We start from the raw sequence: 23,584 nt of genomic DNA, 5'->3' as shown, positions 1-23,584 counted from the left end.
TCTATGGGTCTCAATGGGGCTCTATGGGGTTTCTATGGGGCTCTATGGGGTTTCTATGGGGCTCTATGGGTCTCTATGGGGCTCTATGGGGTTTCTATGGGGCCATCCATGGGGCAGAGCCGTGCAGTCACCTCTCATTTATTGCCATCCAACACCGTCACACCCCGACCCACACCGCGCCCCACACTTATGGGGCCACCCATGTGCCTATGGGGTCAATAAGATCCTTATGGGGCTGCCCATGTGCCTATGGGGTCAATAAGGTCCCTATGGGGCTGCCCGTGTCCCTATGGGGTCAATAAGGCCCCTATGGGGCCACCCATGTGCCTATGGGGTCAATAAGGTCCCTATGGGGCTGCCCATGTCCCTATGGGGTCAATAAGATCCTTATGGGGCCAATAAGGTCTTTATGGGGTCAATAAGGTCCCTATGGGGCTGCCCATGTCCCTATGGGGTCAATAAGGTCCCTATGGGGCCACCCATGTGCCTATGGGGTCAATAAGGTCCCTATGGGGCTGCCCATGTCCCTATGGGGTCAATAAGGTCCCTATGGGGCCACCCATGTGCCTATGGGGTCAATAAGGTCCCTATGGGGCCACCCATGTGCCTATGGGGTCAATAAGATCCTTATGGGGCCAATAAGGTCTTTATGGGGTCAATAAGTTCCCTATGGGGCCAATAAGGTCTTTATGGGGTCAATAAGGTCCCTATGGGGCTGCCCATGTCCCTATGGGGTCAATAAGGTCCCTATGGGGCCAATAAGGTCCTTATGGGGCCAATAAGGTCTTTATGGGGTCAATAAGGTCCTTATGGGGCCAATAAGGTCTTTATGGGGTCAATAAGGTCCCTATGGGGCCAATAATGTCTTTATGGGGTCAATAAGGTCCCTATGGGGCCAATAAGGTCCCTATGGGATCAATAAGGTCCTTATGGGGTCAATAAGGTCCTTATGGGGCCACTGAGGTCCCTATGGGGTCAATAAGGTCCCTATGGGGCCAATAAGGTCTTTATGGGGTCAATAAGGTCCCTATGGGGCTGCCCATGTCCCTATGGGGTCAATAAGGTCCCTATGGGGTCAATGAGATCGCTATGGGGCCACTCATATCCCTATGGGGTCAATAAGGTCCCTATGGGGCTGCCCATGTCCCTATGGGGTCAATAAGATCCTTATGGGGCCAATAAGGTCTTTATGGGGTCAATAAGGTCCCTATGGGGCCACCCACATCCCTATGGGGTCAATAAGGTCCCTATGGGGCCAATAAGGTCTCTATGGGGCTGCCCATGCCCCTATGGGGTCAATAAGGCCCCTATGGGGTCAATAAGGTCCTTATGGGGCCACCCATGTCCCTATAGGGTCAATGAGGTCCCTATGGGGTCAATGAGGTCTTTATGGGGTCAATAAGTTCCCTATGGGGCCACCCACATCCCTATGGGGTCAATAAGGCCCCTTAAATGACCCTAAAATCCCCATAAATGACCCTAAAGCCCCATAAACGACCCCAAAGTTCCTCTAAATGACCCTAAAACCCCATAAATGACCCTAAAACCCCTTAAATGACCCCAAAATCTCAATAAATGACCCCAAAATCCCCTTAAATGACCCCAAAATCTCCATAAATGACCCTAAAACCCCATAAATGACCCTAAAACCCCATAAATGACCCTAAAACCCCATAAATGACCCCAAAGTGCCTTTAAATGACCCTAAAACCCCATAAATGACCCTAAAACCCCCTAAATGACCCCAAAACCCCTTTAATCCCCCCCTATGAAGGGCCCTATTAAGGGATCCCCTTCCCCCCACGGCTGCCCCATATCCAGCCCCACATCTTCCTCCCCCAGCCCCATAGATTCCCCCCCGACCCTTTCCCTTATGGCCGCCCTTAAAGCCCCCTATGGGGTCAATAAGGTCCCTATGGGGCTGCCCATGTCCCTATGGGGTCAATAAGATCCTTAAGGGGCCAATAATGTCTTTATGGGGTCAATAAGGTCCCTATGGGGCCAATAATGTCTTTATGGGGTCAATAAGGTCCCCATGGGGCCAATAAGGTCTTTATGGGGTCAATAAGTTCCCTATGGGGCCAAAAAGGTCTTTATGGGGTCAATAAGGTCCCTATGGGGCCAGTAATGTCTTTATGGGGTCAATAAGGTCCCTATGGGGCCAATAAGGTCTTTATGGGGTCAATAAGGTCCCTATGGGGCCAATAAGGTCTTTATGGGGTCAATAAGGTCTCTATGGGGCTGCCCATGCCCCTATGGGGTCAATAAGGCCCCTATGGGGTCAATAAGGCCCCTATGGGGTCAATAATGTCTTTATGGGGTCAATATGGTCCCTATGGGGCCAATAAGGTCTTTATGGGGTCAATAAGGTCCCTATGGGGCCAATAAGGTCTTTATGGGGTCAGTAAGTTCCCTATGGGGCCACCCACATCCCTATGGGGTCAATAAGGTCCCTATGGGGCTAATAAGGTCTTTATGGGGTCAATAAGGTCCCTATGGGGCCACCCACATCCCTATGGGGTCAATAAGGTCCCTATGGGGTCAATGAGATCGCTATGGGGCCACTCATATCCCTATGGGGTCAATAAGGTCTCTATGGGGCTGCCCATGCCCCTATGGGGTCAATAAGGCCCCTATGGGGTCAATAAGGCCCCTATGGGGTCAATAAGGTCCCTATGGGGTCAATAAGGTCTTTATGGGGTCAATAAGGTCTTTATGGGGTCAATAAGTTCCCTATGGGGCCACCCACATCCCTATGGGGTCAATAAGGCCCCTTAAATGACCCTAAAATCCCCATAAATGACCCTAAAACCCCATAAATGACCCCAAAACCCCCATAAATGACCCTAAAACCCCCTAAATGACCCCTAAAACCGCATAAATGACCCTAAAACCCCATAAATGACCCCAAAACCCCATAAATGACCCTAAAACCCCATAAATGACCCCAAAAACCCCTTTAATCCCCCCCTATGAAGGGCCCTATTAAGGGATCCCCCTCCCCCCACGGCTGCCCCATATCCAGCCCCACATCTTCCTCCCCCAGCCCCATAGATTCCCCCCCGACCCTTTCCCTTATGGCCGCCCTTAAAGCCCCCTATGGGGTCAATAAGGTCCCTATGGGGCTGCCCATGTCCCTATGGGGTCAATAAGGTCTTTATGGGGTCAATAAGGTCTTTATGGGGTCAATAAGGTCCCTATGGGGCCAATAATGTCTTTATGGGGTCAATAAGGTCCCTATGGGGCCAGTAATGTCTTTATGGGGTCAATAAGGTCCCTATGGGGCCAATAAGGTCTTTATGGGGTCAATAAGGTCCCTATGGGGCCAATAAGGTCTTTATGGGGCCAATAAGGTCTTTATGGGGTCAATAAGGTCTTTATGGGGTCAATAAGGTCCGTCCCTATGGGGCCACCCACATCCCTATGGGGTCAATAAGGCCCCTTAAATGACCCTAAAATCCCCATAAATGACCCTAAAACCCCATAAATGACCCTAAAACCCCATAAACGACCCTAAAACCCCATAAATGACCCCAAAACCCCCATAAATGACCCCAAAACCCCTTTAATCCCCCCCTATAAAGGGCCCTATTAAGGGATCCCCTTCCCCCCACGGCTGCCCCATATCCAGCCCCACATCTTCCTCCCCCAGCCCCATAGATTCCCCCCCGACCCTTTCCCTTATGGCCGCCCTTAAAGCCCCCTCTAATCTATGGGGCCGAGTAACCACCTGAGCCACCCTATATAACCTATGGGTCAGCCCCATCACTTCATCCCTCTCCGACCCCATAGAACGGCCCCTATTCCCTAAGATCCTATGGGCCGCCCTAAGGGCCATAATAGGGGACGCCGACCTCTCGGCCAGACCCCATAGATCTATGGGGCAGGATACGAGGTCGGCCGCGACCACGTCGAATCCCGACACCATAAAACGATGGGCCAACGCTGAGGCGGCTTCTATGGCCGCTAATGGGATCGGGGGGGACAGGAGGGGGCAGATATGGGGTGTGGGGAGGGGGGGGGCACTTATGGGGCAGGGGGTCTTGGATATGGGGCAGGGGGTCTCACTTATGGGGTGGGAGGTCTCACTTATGGGGCAGGGGGTCTCACTTATGGGGTGGGAGGTCTCACTTATGGGGTGGGACCCCCTTATGGGGCAGGGGGTCTGACTTATGGGGTCAGGGGTCTTGGATATGGGGCAGGAGGGGGCACTTATGGGGCAGGAGGGGGCACTTATGGGGCAGGGGGTCTCGGTTATGGGGTTGGGGGTCTTGGTTATGGGGTCGGGGGTCTTGGATATGGGGCAGGAGGGGGCACTTATGGGGCAGGAGGGGGCACTTATGGAGCCGGGGGTCTTGGTTATGGGGTTGGGGGTCTTGGTTATGGGGTCGGAGGTCTTGGATATGGGGTTGGGGGTCTTGGATATGGGGCAGGAGGGGGCACTTATGGGGCGGGGGGACTCGGTTATGGGGCCGGGGGTCTCGGTTATGGGGTGGGACCCCCTTATGGGGCAGGGGGGGGCACTTATGGGGCAGGGGGACTCGGTTATGGGGCAGGAGGGGGCACTTATGGGGCGGGGGGACTCATTTATGGGGTGGGAGGGGGTCTCGGTTATGGGGTCAGGGGTCTTGGATATGGGGCAGGAAAGGGCACTTATGGGGCGGGGGGTCTCGGTTATGGTGTCAGGGGTCTTGGATATGGGGCAGGAGGGGGCACTTATGGGGCGGGGGGAGTCATTTATGGGGTGGGAGGGGGGATCAGTTATGGGGTGGGAGGTCTTGGATATGGGGCAGGAGGGGGCACTTATGGGGCAGGGGGTCTCACTTATGGGGCAGGGGCTCTCACTTATGGGGTGGGACCCCCTTATGGGGCAGGGGGGGGTTTGACTTATGGGGCAGGAGGGGGCACTTATGGGGCCGGGGGTCTCGGTTATGGGGCGGGACCCCCTTATGGGGCAGGGGGTCTCACTTATGGGGCAGGAGGGGGCACTTATGGGGCGGGGGGACTCGGTTATGGGGTGGGAGGGGGAATCAGTTATGGGGTGGGAGGTCTCGGTTATGGGGTTGGGGGTCTTGGATATGGGGCAGGAGGGGGCACTTATGGGGCAGGAGGGGGCACTTATGGGGCAGGAGGGGGCACTTATGGGGCGGGGGGACTCATTTATGGGGTGGGAGGGGGGATCGGTTATGGGGCGGGAGGTCTTGGTTATGGGGTCAGGGGTCTTGGATATGGGGCAGGAGGGGGCACTTATGGGGCAGGAGGGGGCACTTATGGGGCGGGGGGACTCAGTTATGGGGCAGGAGGGGGCACTTATGGGGCGGGGGGTCTTGGATATGGGGCAGGAGGGGGCACTTATGGGGCAGGGGGTCTTGGTTATGGGGCGGGACCCCCTTATGGGGCAGGGGGTCTCACTTGTGGGGCAGGGGGGGCTCTGACTTATGGGGTCAGGGGTCTTGGATATGGGGCAGGAGGGGGCACTTATGGGGCAGGGGGACTCATTTATGGGGTGGGAGGGGGAATCGATTATGGGGTGGGAGGTCTTGGTTATGGGGCAGGAGGGGGCACTTATGGGGCAGGAGGGGGCACTTATGGGGCCGGGGGACTCGGTTATGGGGCAGGGGGACTCGGTTATGGGGTCAGGGGTCTTGGATATGGGGCAGGAAAGGGCACTTATGGGGCAGGGGGACTCGGTTATGGGGCAGGAAAGGGCACTTATGGGGCAGGGGGACTCGGTTATGGGGTTGGGGGTCTCAGTTATGGGGTTGGGGGTCTCAGTTATGGGGTTGGGGGTCTTGGTTATGGGGTTGGGGGTCTTGGATATGGGGCAGGAGGGGGCACTTATGGGGCCGGGGGTCTCGGTTATGGGGTTGGGGGTCTTGGATATGGGGCAGGGGGTCTCACTTATGGGGCAGGGGGGGGTCTGACTTATGGGGCAAGAGGTCTCACTTATGGGGTGGGAGGTCTCACTTATGGGGTGGGACCCCCTTATGGGGCAGGAGGTCTCACTTATGGGGTGGGACCCCCTTATGGAGCAGGGGGTCTCACTTATGGGGCAGGGGGTCTGACTTATGGGGCAGGGGGGGCTCTGACTTATGGGGCAGGGGGGGGTCTCACTTATGGGGTGGGACCCCCTTATGGGGCAGGGGGTCTCACTTATGGGGCAGGGGCTCTCACTTATGGGGCAGGGGCTCTCACTTATGGGGCAGGAGGTCTCACTTATGGGGTGGGACCCACTTATGGGGCAGGAGGTCTCACTTAGGGGGTGGGATCCCCTTATGGGGCAGGGGGGGGTCTGACTTATGGGGCAAGGGGTCTCACTTATGGGGCAGGAGGTCTCACTTATGGGGTGGGACCCCCTTATGGGGTGGGGGGGGGTCTCACTTATGGGGCAGGGGGTCTGACTTATGGGGCAGGGGGTCTCACTTATGGGGCAGGGGGTCTCACTTATGGGGCAGGGGGGGCTCTGACTTATGGGGCAGGGGGTCTCACTTATGGGGCAGGGGGTCTCACTTATGGGGCAGGGGGGGGTCTCACTTATGGGGCAGGGGGTCTCACTTATGGGGCAGGGGGTCTGACTTATGGGGCAGGGGGTCTGACTTATGGGGCAGGGGGTCTCACCTATGGGGCAGGGGGTCTCACTTATGGGGCAGGGGGTCTCACTTATGGGGCAGGGGGTCTGACTTATGGGGCAGGGTGGGGGCCGGCAGCCATGTATGAAGTGCAGTAGGATGAGCAGGGGGAGCCGTGGGGCGCAATGGAGGGGGATGGAGGGGAGCTGGGTTTCCCTATAGGGCCCCCCCCCCAACATGGCGGCCAAGGGGGGGGAATGGAGGCACAGGGACCCCCGGGTGGCGGCCAGGGGGGGGGGGCGACCGTCGGGTAATAGGGCCAGGTCATGGGGGGACAGGGAATAGGGGCAGGGGGGGAGAGGGGGGATATGGGGTGAATGGGGGCTATGGGGTGAATGGGGGCTATGGGGTGAATGGGGGCTATGGGGTGAATGGGGTGAATGGGGGCTATGGGGTGAATGGGGGCTATGGGGTGAATGGGGTGAATGGGGGCTATGGGGTGAATGGGGGCTATGGGGGCTATGGGGTGAATGGGGGCTATGGGGTGAATGGGGGCTATGGGGTGAATGGGGTGAATGGGGGCTATGGGGTGAATGGGGGTTATGGGGTGAATGGGGGTTATGGGGTGAATGGGGGCTATGGGGTGAATGGGGGCTATGGGGTGAATGGGGGCTATGGGGGCTATGGGGGCTATGGGGTGAATGGGGGTTATGGGGTGAATGGGGGCTATGGGGTGAATGGGGTGAATGGGGTGAATGGGGGCTATGGGGTGAATGGGGTGAATGGGGGCTATGGGGGCTATGGGGTGAATGGGGGCTATGGGGGCTATGGGGTGAATGGGGGCTATGGGGTGAATGGGGGCTATGGGGTGAATGGGGGCTATGGGGTGAATGGGGTGAATGGGGACTATGGGGTGAATGGGGGTTATGGGGTGAATGGGGTGAATGGGGGATATGGGGTGAATGGGGGCTATGGGGGCTATGGGGTGAATGGGGTGAATGGGGGCTATGGGGGCTATGGGGTGAATGGGGGTTATAGGGTGAATGGGGGTTATGGGGTGAATGGGGGTTATGGGGTGAATGGGGGCTATGGGGTGAATGGGGGTTATGGGGTGAATGGGGGCTATGGGGGCTATGGGGTGAATGGGGGCTATGGGGTGAATGGGGGTTATGGGGTGAATGGGGGCTATGGGGTGAATGGGGGTTATGGGGTGAATGGGGTGAATGGGGGCTATGGGGGCTATGGGGTGAATGGGGGCTATGGGGGCTATGGGGTGAATGGGGGCTATGGGGTGAATGGGGGTTATGGGGTGAATGGGGGCTATGGGGTGAATGGGGGTTATGGGGTGAATGGCGGTTATGGGGGGAATGGGGGTTATGGGGTGAATGGGGGCTATGGGGTGGGCTTTTAGAGGGGCTATGGGGTGAATGGGGGCTATGGGGTGGGCTTTTAGGGGGGCTATGGGGTCTATGGGGGTCGTGGGGGGGGTTATGGGGGGTCTTATGGGGCAAATAGGGGGGGTTATGGGGGGGGTTATGGGGCGAATAGGGGGGGTTATGGGGGCTATGGGGTGAATGGGGGTCGTGGGGGGGGCTTTTAGGGGGGTTATGGGGTGAATGGGGGGGGTTATGGGGGCTATGGGGCCTATGGGGGGGGCTTTTAGGGGGGTTATGGGGCGAATGGGGGGGGTTGGGGGGCAAATGGGGGCCATTGGGGGCAGTTATAGGGGGGTTAGGGGGGGAATGGGGGCAATAAGTGGGGCTGGGGGGTGAATGGGGGCTGTGGGGGGGGGTCAATGGGGCTCTATGGGGTGGGGGAGTGTTGGGGGTCAATGGGGCTCTATGGGGTGGGGGGGTGTTGTGGGGCAGACAGTTGGGGGTCAATGGGGCGCTATGGGGCGCTATGGGGTGGTTGGGGGTCAGTGGGGCTCTATGGGGCGCTATGGGGTGGTTGGGGGTCAGTGGGGCTCTATGGGGCGCTATGGGGTGGTTGGGGGTCAATGGGGCTCTATGGGGCGCTATGGGGTGGTTGGGGGTCAGTGGGGCTCTATGGGGCGCTATGGGGTGGTTGGGGGTCAGTGGGGCTCTATGGGGCGCTATGGGGTGGTTGGGGGTCAATGGGGCGCTATGGGGCGCTATGGGGTGGTTGGGGGTCAGTGGGGCTCTATGGGGCGCTATGGGGTGGTTGGGGGTCAGTGGGGCGCTATGGGGCGCTATGGGGTGGTTGGGGGTCAATGGGGCTCTATGGGGCGCTATGGGGTGGTTGGGGGTCAATGGGGCTCTATGGGGCGCTATGGGGTGGTTGGGGGTCAATGGGGCACTATGGGGCGCTATGGGGTGGTTGGGGGTCAATGGGGCTCTATGGGGCGCTATGGGGTGGTTGGGGGTCAATGGGGCGCTATGGGGCGCTATGGGGTGGTTGGGGGTCAATGGGGCTCTATGGGGCGCTATGGGGTGGTTGGGGGTCAATGGGGCTCTATGGGGCGCTATGGGGTGGTTGGGGGTCAATGGGGCTCTATGGGGCGCTATGGGGTGGTTGGGGGTCAATGGGGCTCTATGGGGCGCTATGGGGTGGTTGGGGGTCAATGGGGCTCTATGGGGCGCTATGGGGTGGTTGGGGGTCAATGGGGCTCTATGGGGCGCTATGGGGTGGTTGGGGGTCAATGGGGCTCTATGGGGCGCTATGGGGTGGTTGGGGGTCAATGGGGCTCTATGGGGCGCTATGGGGTGGTTGGGGGTCAGTGGGGCGCTATGGGGCGCTATGGGGTGGTTGGGGGTCAATGGGGCGCTATGGGGCGCTATGGGGTGGTTGGGGGTCAATGGGGCTCTATGGGGCGCTATGGGGTGGTTGGGGGTCAATGGGGCTCTATGGGGCGCTATGGGGTGGTTGGGGGTCAATGGGGCGCTATGGGGCGCTATGGGGTGGTTGGGGGTCAATGGGGCTCTATGGGGCGCTATGGGGTGGTTGGGGGTCAATGGGGCTCTATGGGGCGCTATGGGGTGGTTGGGGGTCAGTGGGGCTCTATGGGGCGCTATGGGGTGGTTGGGGGTCAGTGGGGCTCTATGGGGCGCTATGGGGTGGTTGGGGGTCAATGGGGCTCTATGGGGCGCTATGGGGTGGTTGGGGGTCAATGGGGCTCTATGGGGCGCTATGGGGTGGTTGGGGGTCAATGGGGCACTATGGGGCGCTATGGGGTGGTTGGGGGTCAATGGGGCTCTATGGGGCGCTATGGGGTGGTTGGGGGTCAATGGGGCGCTATGGGGCGCTATGGGGTGGTTGGGGGTCAATGGGGCTCTATGGGGCGCTATGGGGTGGTTGGGGGTCAATGGGGCTCTATGGGGCGCTATGGGGTGGTTGGGGGTCAATGGGGCTCTATGGGGCGCTATGGGGTGGTTGGGGGTCAATGGGGCTCTATGGGGCGCTATGGGGTGGTTGGGGGTCAATGGGGCTCTATGGGGCGCTATGGGGTGGTTGGGGGTCAATGGGGCTCTATGGGGCGCTATGGGGTGGTTGGGGGTCAATGGGGCTCTATGGGGCGCTATGGGGTGGTTGGGGGTCAATGGGGCTCTATGGGGCGCTATGGGGTGGTTGGGGGTCAGTGGGGCGCTATGGGGCGCTATGGGGTGGTTGGGGGTCAATGGGGCGCTATGGGGCGCTATGGGGTGGTTGGGGGTCAATGGGGCTCTATGGGGCGCTATGGGGTGGTTGGGGGTCAATGGGGCTCTATGGGGCGCTATGGGGTGGTTGGGGGTCAATGGGGCGCTATGGGGCGCTATGGGGTGGTTGGGGGTCAATGGGGCTCTATGGGGCGCTATGGGGTGGTTGGGGGTCAATGGGGCTCTATGGGGCGCTATGGGGTGGTTGGGGGTCAGTGGGGCTCTATGGGGCGCTATGGGGTGGTTGGGGGTCAGTGGGGCTCTATGGGGCGCTATGGGGTGGTTGGGGGTCAATGGGGCTCTATGGGGCGCTATGGGGTGGTTGGGGGTCAATGGGGCTCTATGGGGCGCTATGGGGTGGTTGGGGGTCACTATGTGGGTCTGGGGGGGGGATGTGTGGGGCTGGGGGTCCAAACGAGGCCGCTTATGGGGCGGGGGGGATGTGGGGGGGTTGGATGTGGGGTCAGCGTTGGCATCCTCCATGTCAGCGTCAATGGGGGGCTGTGGGGGGACCCAAAAACCCCATAAGTGACCCAAAAACCCCATAAGTGACCCCAAAACCCCATAGATAACCCCAAAACCCCATAAGTGACCCCAAAACCCCATAGATAACCCCAAAGCCCCATAGATGACCCCAAAATAAGCCCCCCATAACCCCATAGCCCCCCCATAACCCCCCTATAATCCCCCTACAGCCCCCCTATAATCCCCCCATAACCCCATAACCCCATATAACCCCATAGCGCCCCATAATCCCCCCCATAACCCCCCATAACCCCCCATAACCCCCCTATAACCCCCCCATAACCCCCCATAACCCCATAACCCCCCATAACCCCATAACCCCCCTATAACCCCATAACCCCATAACCCCATAACCCCCCATAACCCCATAACCCCCCCATAAACCCCCTATAACCCCCCTATAACCCCATAACCCCATAACCCCCCATAACCCCATAACCCCCCTATAACCCCCCTATAACCCCCCATAACCCCATAACCCCATAACCCCATAACCCCATAACCCCCCATAACCCCATAACCCCATAACCCCATAACCCCCCATAACCCCCCATAACCCCCCATAACCCCATAACCCCATAGCCCCCCCATAACCCCATAACCCCATAACCCCCCATAACCCCATAGCCCCCCTATAACCCCCCCATAACCCCCATAATCCCCCATAACCCCATAGCCTCCCCATAACCCCCCCCTATAACCCCATAACCCCCCCATAACCCCATAACCCCCCATAACCCCATAACCCCCCATAACCCCATAGCCCCATAACCCCCCATAACCCCATAGCCCCCCATAACCCCATAACCCCCCTATAACCCCATAACCCCCCATAACCCCATAGCCCCCCTATAACCCCATAGCCCCCCATAACCCCATAACCCCATAACCCCCCATAACCCCATAACCCCCCTATAACCCCATAGCCCCCCATAACCCCATAACCCCATAACCCCCCATAACCCCATAACCCCATAACCCCCCTATAACCCCATAACCCCCCCTATAACCCCATAACCCCATAACCCCCCATAACCCCATAACCCCATAACCCCCCATAACCCCATAGCCCCCCATAACCCCATAACCCCCCATAACCCCATAACCCCATAGCCCCCCTATAACCCCATAACCCCCCTATAACCCCATAGCCCCCCATAACCCCATAACCCCATAACCCCCCATAACCCCATAACCCCATAACCCCCCCATAACCCCATAACCCCATAGCCCCCCTATAACCCCATAACCCCCCTATAACCCCATAGCCCCCCCATAACCCCATAGCCCCCCATAACCCCATAGCCCCCCTATAACCCCCCTATAACCCCATAGCCCCCCCATAATCCCCCCATAACCCCATAACCCCCTATAACCCCATAACCCCATAGCCCCCCATAACCCCATAACCCCATAACCCCCCTATAACCCTCCTATAACCCCCCATAACCCCATAACCCCCCATAACCCCCCTATAATCCCCCCCTATAACCCCATAACCCCATAGCCCCCCTATAACCCCATAACCCCATAGCCCCATAACCCCATAACCCCATAACCCCATAGCCCCCCATAACCCCATAGCCCCCCTATAGCCCCATAGCCCCCCTATAACCCCATAACCCCCCTATCACCCCATAACCCCATAGCCCCCCATAACCCCATAACCCCCCCATAACCCCATAACCCCCCCATAGCCCCCCATAACCCCCCATAACCCCATAACCCCATAACCCCCCATAACCCCATAGCCCCCCTATAACCCCATAGCCCCCCATAGCCCCCCATAACCCCATAGCCCCCCATAACCCCATAACCCCCCATAACCCCCCTATAACCCCATAGCCCCCCTATAACCCCATAACCCCCCCATAACCCCATAACCCCCCTATAACCCCATAACCCCATAGCCCCCCTATAGCCCCATAGCCCCCCTATAACCCCATAACCCCATAGCCCCCCATAACCCCATAACCCCATAACCCCCCTATAACCCCATAACCCCCCATAACCCCATAACCCCATAACCCCCCTATAACCCCATAGCCCCCCATAACCCCATAACCCCATAACCCCCCTATAACCCCATAGCCCCCCCATAATCCCCCCATAACCCCATAACCCCCCATAACCCCATAACCCCCCTATAACCCCATAACCCCCCATAACCCCATAACCCCCCTATAACCCCATAACCCCCCCATAACCCCATAACCCCATAACCCCCCTATAACCCCATAGCCCCCCTATAACCCCCCCATAACCCCATAACCCCCCTATAACCCCATAACCCCCCTATAACCCCATAACCCCATAACCCCCCTATAACCTCCCTATAACCCCATATCCCCATAACCCCCCTATAACCCCATAACCCCATAACCCCCCATAACCCCCCATAACCCCATAGCCCCCCATAACCCCATAGCCCCCCATAGCCCCCCATAACCCCATAGCCCCCCATAACCCCATAACCCCCCTATAACCCCATAACCCCATAACCCCATAACCCCCCTATAATCCCCCCCCCATAACCCCATAGCCCCCCTATAATCCCCCCCCCATAACCCCATAACCCCCCTATAATCCCCCCATAACCCCATAACCCCATAACCCCATAGCCCCCCATAACCCCATAACCCCATAACCCCATATCCCCTACTCACCCCATTCCCCATTATGGCTGTGATGGCGGCGGCTGCGTATAGGGTGAATTGTGGGGGGGGGTCCCGTTGTAGGGTCGAGCTCCCACTCACTGCCCCCAATAGGACCCTCAGAGCCCCCCCCCGGCCCCACAGCAACGGCCTCAATGGGGGGCACAGCCTGTGGGGCACAATGGGGTCAATATGGGGTCTTATAGGGTCTTATGGGGTCTTATGGGGTCTATGGGGTCTATGGGGAGTCTATGGGGTCTATGGGGTCTCTATGGGGTCTATGGGGTCTCTATGGGGTGTCTATGGGGTGTCTATAGGGTCTATGGGGTCTATGGGGTCTATGGGGTCTCTATGGGGTCTATGGGGTGTCTATGGGGTGTCTATGGGGTCTATGGGGTCTCTATGGGGTGTCTATGGGGTGTCTATGGGGTCTCTATGGGGAGTCTATGGGGTCTCTATGGGGTCTATGGGGTCTCTATGGGGTGTCTATGGTGTCTATGGGGTGTCTATGGGGTCTATGGGGTCTCTATGGGGTCTATGGGGTCTATGGGGTCTATGGGGTCTCTATGGGGTCTATGGGGTGTTTATGGGGTCTATGGGGTTCTTATCAGGCTCTATGGGGTGTCTATGGGGTCTCTATGGGGTCTATGGAGTCTCTATGGGGTCTCTATGGGGTGTCTATGGGGTGTCTATGGGGTGTCTATGGGGTCTATGGGGTGTCTATGGGGTCTATGGGGTCTATGGGGTATCTATGGGGTCTATGGGGTGTCTATGGGGTCTATGGGGTCTCTATGGGTCTATGGGGTCTCTATGGGGTCTATAAGTTCTGTGGGGTGTCTATGGGGACTCTATGGGGTCTATGGGGTGTCTATGGGGTGTCCATGGGGTCTATGGGGTGTCTATGGGGTCTATGGGGTGTCTATGGGGTCTATGGGGTGTCCATGGGGTCTATGGGGTCTCTATGGGGTCTATGGAGTCTCTATGGGGTCTCTATGGGGTGTCTATGGGGTGTCTATGGGGTGTCTATGGGGTCTATGGAATGTCTGTGGGGTCTCTATGGGGTGTCTATGGGGTGTCTATGGGGTGTCTATGGGGTCTCTATGGTGTCTATGGGGTCTCTATGGGGTCTATGGGGTGTCTATGGGGTCTATGGGGTCTCTATGGGGTCTATGGGGTGTTATGGGGTCTATGGGGTGTCTATAGGGTCTATGGGGTCTCTATGGGATCTATGGGGTGTCTATGGGGTCTATGGGGTGTCTATGGGGTCTATGGGGTGTCTATGGGGTCTATGGGGTCTCTATGGGGTCTATGGGGTTCTTATGAGGCTCTATGGGGAGTCTATGGGGTCTCTATGGGGTGTCTATGGGGTCTATGGGGGGTCTATGGGGTCTATGGGGTCTCTATGGGGTCTATGGGGTGTCTATGGGGTCTATGGGGTCTATGGGGTGTCTATGGGGACTATGGGGTCTCTATGGGGTGTCTATGGGGTGTCTATGGGGTCTCTATGGGGTCTCTATGGGGTCTCTATGGTGTCTATGGGGTCTATGGGGTCTCTATGGGGTCCATGGGGTTCCTATAGGGTATTATGGGGTCTTATGGGGTTTCTATGGGATGTTATGGGGTTCTTATGAGGCTCTATGGGGTGTCTATGGGGTCTATGGGGTGTCTATGGGGTGTCTATGGTGTCTATGGGGTCTCTATGGAGTCTATGGGGTTCTTATGAGGCTCTATGGGGTGTCTATGGGGTCTATGGGGTCTCTATGGGGTGTCTATGGGGTCTATGGGGTCTATGGGGTCTATGGGGTCTCTATGGGGTGTCTATGGGGTCTATAAAGTCACTATGGGGTCTATGGGGTGTCTATGGGGTCTCTATGGGGTCTATGGGGTCTCTATGGCGTCTATGGGGTGTCTATGGGGTCTATGGGGTCTTATAGGGTCTTATGGGGTTTCTATGGGATGTTATGGGGTTCTTATGAGGCTCTATGGGGTGTCTACGGGGTCTATGGGGTCTCTATGGGGTCTATGGGGTCTCTATGGGGTCTATGGGGTGTCTATGGGGTCTATGGGGTCTCTATGGGGTCTAAGGGGTGTCTACGGGGTCTAGGGGGTTCCTATAGGGTGTTATGGGCTCTTATGGGGTTTCTATGGGGTGTTATGGGGTTCTTATGAGGCTCTATGGGGTCTAGGGGGTTCCTATAGGGTATTATGGGGTATTATGGGGTTTTTATGGGATGTTATGGGGTTCTTATGAGGCTCTATGGGGTGTCTATGGGGTCTATGGGGTCTCTATGGGGTCTATGGGGAGTCTATGGGGTCTCTGGGGTCTCTATGGGGTCTATGGGGAGTCTATGGGGTCTATGGGGTCTCTATGGGGTCTATGGGGTGTCTATGGGGTCTATGGGGTATTATGGGGTTTTAATGGGATGTTATGGGGTTCTTATGAGGCTCTATGGGGTGTCTATGGCGTCTATGGGGTGTCTATGGGGTCTATGGGGTGTCTATGGAGTCTCTATGGGGTCTATGGGGTCTCTATGGGGTCTCTATGGGGTCTCTATGGGGTCTCTATGGGGTGTCTATGGGGTCTCTATGGGGTCTATGGGGTGTCTATGGGGTCTATGGGATGTCTATGGGGTGTCTATGGGGTGTCTATGGGGTCTATGGGGTCTCTATGGGGTATCTATGGTGTCTATGGGGTCTCTATGGGGTCTATGGGGTGTCTATGGGGTCTATGGGGTCTCTATGGGGTCTATGGGGAGTCTATGGGGTCAATGGGGAGTCTATGGGGTCTATGGGGTGTCTATGGGGTCTATGGGGTCTATAGGGTGTCTACAGGGTCTATGGGGTCTCTATAGGGTCTATGGGATCTATGGGGTGTCTATGGGGTCTATGGGGTCTCTATGGGGTGTCTATGGGGTCTCTATGGGGTGTCTATGGGGTCTATGGGGTCTCTATGGGGTCTATGGGGTGTCTATGGGGTCTATGGGGTCTCTATGGGATCTATGGGGTCTATATGGGGTGTCTATGGGGTGTCTATGGGGTCTATGGGGTCTCTATGGGGTGTCTATGGGGTCTATGGGATGTCTATGGGGTCTATGGGGTCTCTATGGGGTGTCCATGGGGTCTATGGGGTCTCTATGGGATCTATGGGGTGTCTATGGGGTCCCTATGGGGTCCCTATGGGTCCCTATGGGGTCTCTATGGGTCCCTATGGGTCTCTATGGGTCTCTATGGGGTGTCTATGGGGTGTCTATGGGGTATCTATGGGGTGTCTATGGGGTCAGTACCTGGCCAGCAGTGGCAGTGCAGTGGCGCATGCGAGCTGTGCTGGGGGCGCCCCACAGCGTAACATGTGGGTCAGCAGCCCCACAGCAAATGGGGTCTGTGCCACCGACCCCAAAGTGCGGAGCAGAGCTTCACCTGGGGGGCACAGCAATGGGTTATGGGGTGTAGGACCCCAAATCCACCCCAAAAACCCCAAATCTGACCCCAAAAACCCCAAATCTGACCCCAAATCCAGCCCAAAAGACCCTAAAAATACCCAAATCTGACCCCAAATCCAGCCCAAAGAACCCCAAAAACCCCAAAAACCCCAAATCTGACCCCAAATCCAGCCCCAAAAACCCCAAATCAGACCCCAAAAAACCCCAAATCTGACCCCAAAAAACCCAAATCTGACCCCAAATCCACCCCAAAAAACCCCAAATCTGACCCCAAAAACCCCAAATCTGACCCCAAATCCACCCCAAAAACCCCAAAAACCCCAAAAACCCCAAATCTGACCCCAAATCCAGCCCAAAAACCCCAAATCTGACCCCAAAAACCCCAAATCTGACCCCAAATCCAGCCCCAAAAACCCCAAATCTGACCCCAAATCCAGCCCCAAAAACCCCAAATCTGACCCCAAATCCAGCCCCAAAAACCTCAAATCTGACCCCAAATCCAGCCCAAAAACCCCAAATCTGACCCCAAATCCAGCCCCAAAAACCCCAAAAACCCCTAAAACCCCAAATCCAGCCCCATAAACCCCAAATCTGACCCCAAATCCACCCCAAAAACCCCAAATCTGACCCCAAATCCACCCCAAAAACCCCAAATCCAGCCCAAAAAACCCCAAATCTGACCCCAAAACACCCCAAAAACCCCAAATCTGACCCCAAATCCAGCCCAAAAACCCCAAATCTGACCCCAAATCCACCCCAAAAACCCCAAAAACCCCAAATCTGACCCCAAATCCAGCCCCAAAAACCCCAAATCTGACCCCAAATCCACCCCAAAAACCCCAAATCTGACCCCAAATCCAGCCCCAAAAACCCCAAAAACCCCAAATCTGACCCCAAATCCAGCCCCAAAAACCCCAAATCTGACCCCAAATCCAGCCCCAAAAACCCCAAATCTGACCCCAAATCCACCCCCAAAAACCCCAAAAACCCCAAAAACCCCAAATCTGACCCCAAATCCACCCCAAAAACCCCAAATCTGACCCCAAATCCAGCCCCAAAAACCCCAAATCTGACCCCAAATCCAGCCCCAAAAACCCCAAATCTGACCCCAAATCCACCCAAAAAAACCCCAAATCTGACCCCAAATCCAGCTCCAAAAACCCCAAATCTGACCCCAAATCCACCCCAAAAAACCCCAAATCTGACCCCAAATCCAGCCCCAAAAACCCCAAATCTGACCCCAAATCCAGCCCCAAAAACCCCAAATCTGACCCCAAATCCAGCCCCAAAAACCCCAAAAACACCAAAAACCCCAAATCTGACCCCAAATCCACCCCATAAACCCCAAATCTGACCCCAAAAACCCCAAATCTGACCCCAAATCCAGCCCCAAAAACCCCAAATCTGACCCCAAATCTGACCCCAAAAACCCCAAATCTGACCCCAAATACCCCCATAAAAACCCCAAATCCCCCCATCTCACCCCATTCTCGCAGCTGTTCCCTTCTCTTTTCTTTGGGTCCCCCCCATTGGCCGCCATCCGGGTCCGGTTCTCGATCCGGTTCATGTTCTAGATCCAGATTACGCTGTTCTCGATCCAGTTCATGTTCTAGATCCACATTACGCTGTTCTCGATCCAGTTCATGTTCTAGATCCACATTACGCTGTTCTTGATCCAGTTCATGTTCTAGATCCTGATCACGCTGTTCCCGATCCAGTTCATGTTCTAGATCCAGATTACACTGTTCTCGATCCAGTTCATGTTCTGGATCCAGCCGACACCGTTCCTGATCCAGTTCATGTTCTAGATCCAGTTTACGCTGTTCTTGATCCAGTCCATGTTCTAGATCCAGCCGACACCGTTCCTGCTCCAGTTCATGTTCTAGATCCAGTTGTTGCTGTTCTCGATCCAGTTCATGTTCTAGATCCAGTTGTTGCTGTTCTCGATCCAGTTCATGTTCTAGATCCAGTTGTTGCTGTTCTCGATCCAGTTCATGTTCTGGATCTGGCTGATCCAGTTGTTGGTCCCGTTGATGTTCTAGAGCTGCTCGGTTCTGTTCTCGACCCCGTTGGTTCCATTGACGCCTTTGATGTTCTAGGTCCAATTGACCCCATTGATGTCCTGGATCCTGTTGATGTTCTAGATCCTGTTCACCCCTTTGATGTTCTAGGTCCAATTGGCCCCGCTGACGTTCTGGATCCCCTTGGTCCCATTGACGTTCTAGATTCCTTTCACCCCTTTGATGTTCTAGGTCCAATTGGCCCCGCTGACGTTCTGGATCCCCTTGGTCCCATTGACGTTCTAGATCCCTTTCACCCCTTTGATGTTCTGGGTCCAATTGACCCTGTTGACGTTTCGAGTCCCCTTGACCGTGTTCACGTTCTAGGTCCAATAGGCCTTGTTGATGTTCTAGATCCCGTTGACCCCTTTGATGTTCTAGGTCCAATTGACCCCTTTGATGTTCTAGATCCCATTGACCCCTTTGATGCACTAGGTCCAATTGACCCCTTTGCTGTTCTAGGTCCAACTGACCCCCTTGATGTTCTGGGTCCAATTGACCCCATTCACATTCTGGATCCCATTGACGTCCTGGATCCTGTTGATGTTCTAGATCCCGTTCACCCCTTTGATGTTCTAGGTCCATTTGACCCCATTGACGTCCTGGATCCTGTTGATGTTCTAGATCCCGTTCCCCCCTTTGATGCACTAGGTCCAATTGACCCCCTTCACGTTCTAGATCCTGTTGACCCCATTGACGTCCTGGATCCTGTTTATGTTCTAGATCCCGTTCCCCCCTTTGACGTCCTGGATCCTGTTGATGTTCTCGATCCCATTCACCCCTTTGATGTTCTAGATCCCATTCACCCCTTTGATGTTCTAGGTCCAATTGACCCCCTTCACGTTCTAGATCCCGTTGACCCCGTTGCCGTTTTGGACCCACCCCCCTTGTTCCTTACCCCCCCTCCCCCTTTTTACCCCCCCTCCCCCTATTCCAGGCCCCACATCCCGTTCTACCCCATAACCCCCCTCCCCGGGTTCTAAGCCTAGAACCAACCACGTATGGAGGAGGGACGGAACGTAACCTAGAACCAAAGGCCCCAATAGGGCCGGGCAGCCCATTAAACGCTGCAGTAACCGAAGGGCTCTCGGGGAGGGGGTCGGGACCCCCGTCAGGTAATGGAGGAACCCCATTATAACGGGGGGGGAGGCAAATGTGGGGCTGGGGTCTTCGAAGGAAGCCAGGCGAGCCAATAGGAGCAGAGCGGGGGCTTCGGGCAGCCAGGGGTCCCCGTCAGTGAGGGATCGGGGCAGGGCTAAGGCCAATAAAGGGGGTAATAGGGGGCGGGGGGGGCAAGATATGGGGGGGGGGGGGCTGCGGGGGGAGGGGTTGGGGGTCCTGGGGGGGGATTCGGGGGGGGAGAGGGAGGAGGAAAGGAGCCATGACCTGAAATAGAACCGGGGGGGGGGGGGGAGGAGATAAGGGGGGGGGTTAGAAGGTGATAAGGGCTGCTGAGGGGGGCGTAAAGGGTGACCCCCCACAGACCCAAAGGGGGCTGTTGTCACCCCATAGACCTCCCCTATATCCCCCATTTCCCCCCTATACCCCCCATCCTATCCATTCCCCCTATATCCCCCCATTTTCCCCCTATACCCCATTATTTTTACCATTCCTCCCCTATATCCCCCCCATTCCTCCCTATATCCCCCCATTCCCCCCCTATATCCCCCATTCCTCCCTATATCCCCCATTCCCCCCATTCCTCCCTATATCCCCCCATTTCCCCCCTATATCCCCCCCATATCCTCCCCTATATCCCCCTATATCCCCCCATTCCCCCCCATTCCTCCCCTATATCCCCCATTCCTCCCCTATATCCCCATTTCCCCCTATATCCCCCCATATCCCCCTATATCCCCCCATTTCCCCCCTATATCCCCCCATTCCCCCCTATATCCCCCATTTTCCCCCTATATCCCCCCATTCCCCCCCTATATCCCCCCATTCCTCCCCTATATCCCCCCATTTCCCCCCTATATCCCCCCATTCATCCCCTATATCTCCCCCTTTCCCCCTATACCCCCATTTCTCCCCATCCCTCCCTGTTCCCCCCCCAATTTCCCCCCTATATCCCCCCATTCCTCCCCTATATCCCCCCATTCCTCCCCTATATCCCCCCATTTCCCCCCTATATCCCCCCATTTCCCCCCTATATCCCCATTCCTCCCCTACATCCCCCCATTTCCCCCCTATATCCCCCCATGTCCCCCCCTTATCTCACTCACTTCAGCCCCCTCCAGCTCCCTCCAGCTCCGTCTCCGTCTCCTCCTCCATCAGTTGCCGCGTCCTGGGCACATCACACGACGCCGCCTCCTCGTCCTCCCCATCGTCCCACCCCCCCCGGACCCCCATGGACCCCCTGTTCCCCCCCCTTAAATCCTTCAAGATGGCGGCCAACGCCGGCACCAACCCCAACCCCTCCATCTCTTCCAACGCCGCCCGGTCGTAAGAGAAAGCGGCCAACGCCAGCAGGACCCTGGGCTGCCACCCTTTGGCTTTGGGGGTCCTTTAAGAGGGTCACCAGGGTCCCCAGCCCCCCAACCGCCCTCACCTTGGCCCTATTGACGGCCTCGCGGCATAGAAGGCAAAGGGCACGAAGAGCCGGGCCGCCCCCGTGGCATGGGGCACCCGTGGGGGGCAACCGGCGCCCAATCACACCTTGGGTGCCACCAAGATGGCCGCCAAGATGGCCGCCGCTGCCAATATGGCTGCCACCAATATGGCTGGGGGAAGGAATATGGCCGACAAGATGGCCGCCACTGCCAATATGGCCGCCAGATGGCCGCCGCTGCCAATATGGCCGCCAAGATGGCCGCCGCTGCCAATATGGCTGCCACCAATATGGCTGGGGGAAGGAATATGGCCGACAAGATGGCCGCCGCCGCCAATATGGCCGCCGGTACTGGTATGGCTGCTGCTGCCAAGATGGCCGCCACCAAGATGGCCGCCGCTTCCAATATGTCTGCCACCAATATGGCTGCTGCCAATATGGCCGCCGCTTCCAATATGGCCGCCGCTACTGGTATGGCTGCTGCTGCCAATATGGCTGCCACTTCCAATATGGCTGCCGCTACTAGTATGGCTGCTGCTGCCAATATGGCCGCCAAGATGGCGGCTGCTGCCAATATGGCCGCCGCTACTAGTATGGCTGCTGCTGCCAAGATGGCCGCCACCAAGATGGCCGCCGCTTCCAATATGTCTGCCACCAATATGGCTGCTGCCAATATGGCTGCCACTTCCAATATGGCCGCCGCTACTAGTATGGCTGCTGCTGCCAATATGGCTGCTACCAATATGGCCGCCACTGCCAATATGGCCGCCGCTGCCAATATGGCCGCCACCAATATGGCCGCCACTGCGAATATGGCCGCCACCAATATGGCCGCTGCTTCCAATATGGCTGCTACCAATATGGCCGCCACTACCAATATGGCTGCCGCTACCAATATGGCTGCCAGTACCAATATGGCTGCCACCAATATGGCCGCCGGTACCAATATGGCTGCTACCAATATGGCTGCCACTTCCAATATGGCTGCCGCTACCAATATGGCCGCTGGTACCAATATGGCCGCCACCAATATGGCCGCCACTACCAATATGGCTGCCACCAATATGGCCGCCGGTACCAATATGGCTGCTACCATATGGCTGCCACTTCCAATATGGCTGCCGCTTCCAATATGGCCGCCGCTACTAGAATGGCTGCTACCAATATGGCCGCCGCTACCAATATGGCTGCCACTATTAACATTGCTCCTATTACCAACATGGCCGCCGCTGCCAATATGGCCGCCACCAATATGGCCGCCGGTCCCAATATGGCCGCCACCAATACGGTTACTGGTCCCAACATGGCCGCCGTCAGCACCACGGACAGCGCCGCCAACATGGCCGCCACCACCAGCCCTATGACCCCCACCAACTCTATGATCCTTCCCACCAACTCTATGATCCTTCCCACCAACTCTATGATCCTTCCCACCACCAACTCTATGATCCTTCCCACCAAGGCCTCCAACACCTCCAAGAACTCTATGGTCTTTCCCACCGTGGCCTTCCTGACCTCCAACAACTCTATGATCCCAATCCCTCCCAGCACGGCCTTCATTCCTCCCACCAACTCTATGATCCTTCCCACCACCAACTCTATGATCCTTCCCACCAACTCTATGATCCTTCCCACCACCAACTCTATGATCCTTCCCAACAACTCTATGATCCTTCCCAACAACTCTATGATCCTTCCCACCACCAACTCTATGATCCTTCCCATCGCGGCCTTTGTGTCCCCCAGGAACTCTATGATCTTTAACAACTCTATGGTCCCCCCACCGAGGCCTCTGTGACCCCAACAACTCTATGATCCTTCCCACCGAGGCCTCCATGACCACCACCATGACCCCCAAGACCCCCATCAACACCATGACCCCCATCAAGACCCCCATGACCACCCCCAGGACCCCCATGGCTGCCCCCAAGACCAGCAAGACCCCCAACGAGACCCCCATGTCCCCCATCATGACCACCCCGACCCCCATGCTTACCCCCAAGACCCCCATCAACACCGTGACCCCCATCAGGACCCCCATGCCCACCCCCAAGACCACCAAGACCCCCATCAAGACCCCCATCATGACCACCCCGACCCCCACGCCCACCCCCAAGACCCCCACCACC

The 23,584-nt window shown here is 57.0% G+C and overlaps 2 protein-coding genes across 2 annotated transcripts; both read right to left on the bottom strand.

Annotated features, from left to right (window-relative positions):
* Positions 1 to 122: 122 nt before the first annotated feature.
* On the bottom strand, positions 123 to 19,767 carry LOC146751252 (uncharacterized). Its single transcript, XM_085535125.1, has 8 exons — positions 19,727 to 19,767; positions 19,426 to 19,483; positions 18,328 to 19,272; positions 16,689 to 16,821; positions 13,417 to 13,573; positions 8,214 to 10,726; positions 488 to 8,036; positions 123 to 207 (listed from the first exon to the last, which is right to left on the bottom strand). Exons 4-7 carry the CDS (start codon positions 16,751 to 16,753, stop codon positions 3,566 to 3,568), a joined length of 7,206 nt encoding a protein of 2,401 aa, XP_085391251.1. The 5' UTR covers positions 16,754 to 16,821; positions 18,328 to 19,272; positions 19,426 to 19,483; positions 19,727 to 19,767; the 3' UTR covers positions 123 to 207; positions 488 to 3,565.
* On the bottom strand, positions 19,767 to 23,431 carry LOC146751251 (uncharacterized). The gene is made up of 3 exons (XM_085535115.1): positions 22,718 to 23,431; positions 21,130 to 22,684; positions 19,767 to 20,290 (listed from the first exon to the last, which is right to left on the bottom strand). The coding sequence occupies exons 1-2, from the start codon at positions 23,425 to 23,427 to the stop codon at positions 21,463 to 21,465; spliced, it is 1,932 nt and encodes a 643-aa protein (XP_085391241.1). The 5' UTR covers positions 23,428 to 23,431; the 3' UTR covers positions 19,767 to 20,290; positions 21,130 to 21,462.
* Between the last annotated feature and the right edge of the window lie 153 nt (positions 23,432 to 23,584).

Source organism: Coturnix japonica, unplaced genomic scaffold, assembly GCF_054131305.1.
Source record: "Coturnix japonica strain WE unplaced genomic scaffold, WE-NBRP24 Scf108, whole genome shotgun sequence".
Lineage (NCBI taxonomy): Eukaryota > Metazoa > Chordata > Aves > Galliformes > Phasianidae > Coturnix > Coturnix japonica.
This window is presented reverse-complemented; position numbering and strand designations above follow the sequence as displayed.

Coding starts and splice junctions, on each gene's coding strand:
- LOC146751252 (XM_085535125.1), bottom strand. CDS start 16,753: ATGTTACGCTGTGGGGCGCCCCCAGCACAGCTCGCATGCGCCACTGCA. Junction 10,727..13,416: donor CAGCCATAATGGGGAATGGG/GTGAGTAGGGGA, acceptor GTCCCCCCACAG/CCCCCCATTGACGCTGACAT. Junction 8,037..8,213: donor CCTAAAAGCCCCCCCCATAG/GCCCCATAGCCC, acceptor CGACCCCCATAG/ACCCCATAGCCCCCCTAAAA.
- LOC146751251 (XM_085535115.1), bottom strand. CDS start 23,427: ATGATGGGGGACATGGGGGTCTCGTTGGGGGTCTTGCTGGTCTTGGGG. Junction 22,685..22,717: donor GGTGGCGGCCATATTGGGAC/CGGCGGCCATAT, acceptor CCATATTGGCAG/CGGCGGCCATGTTGGTAATA.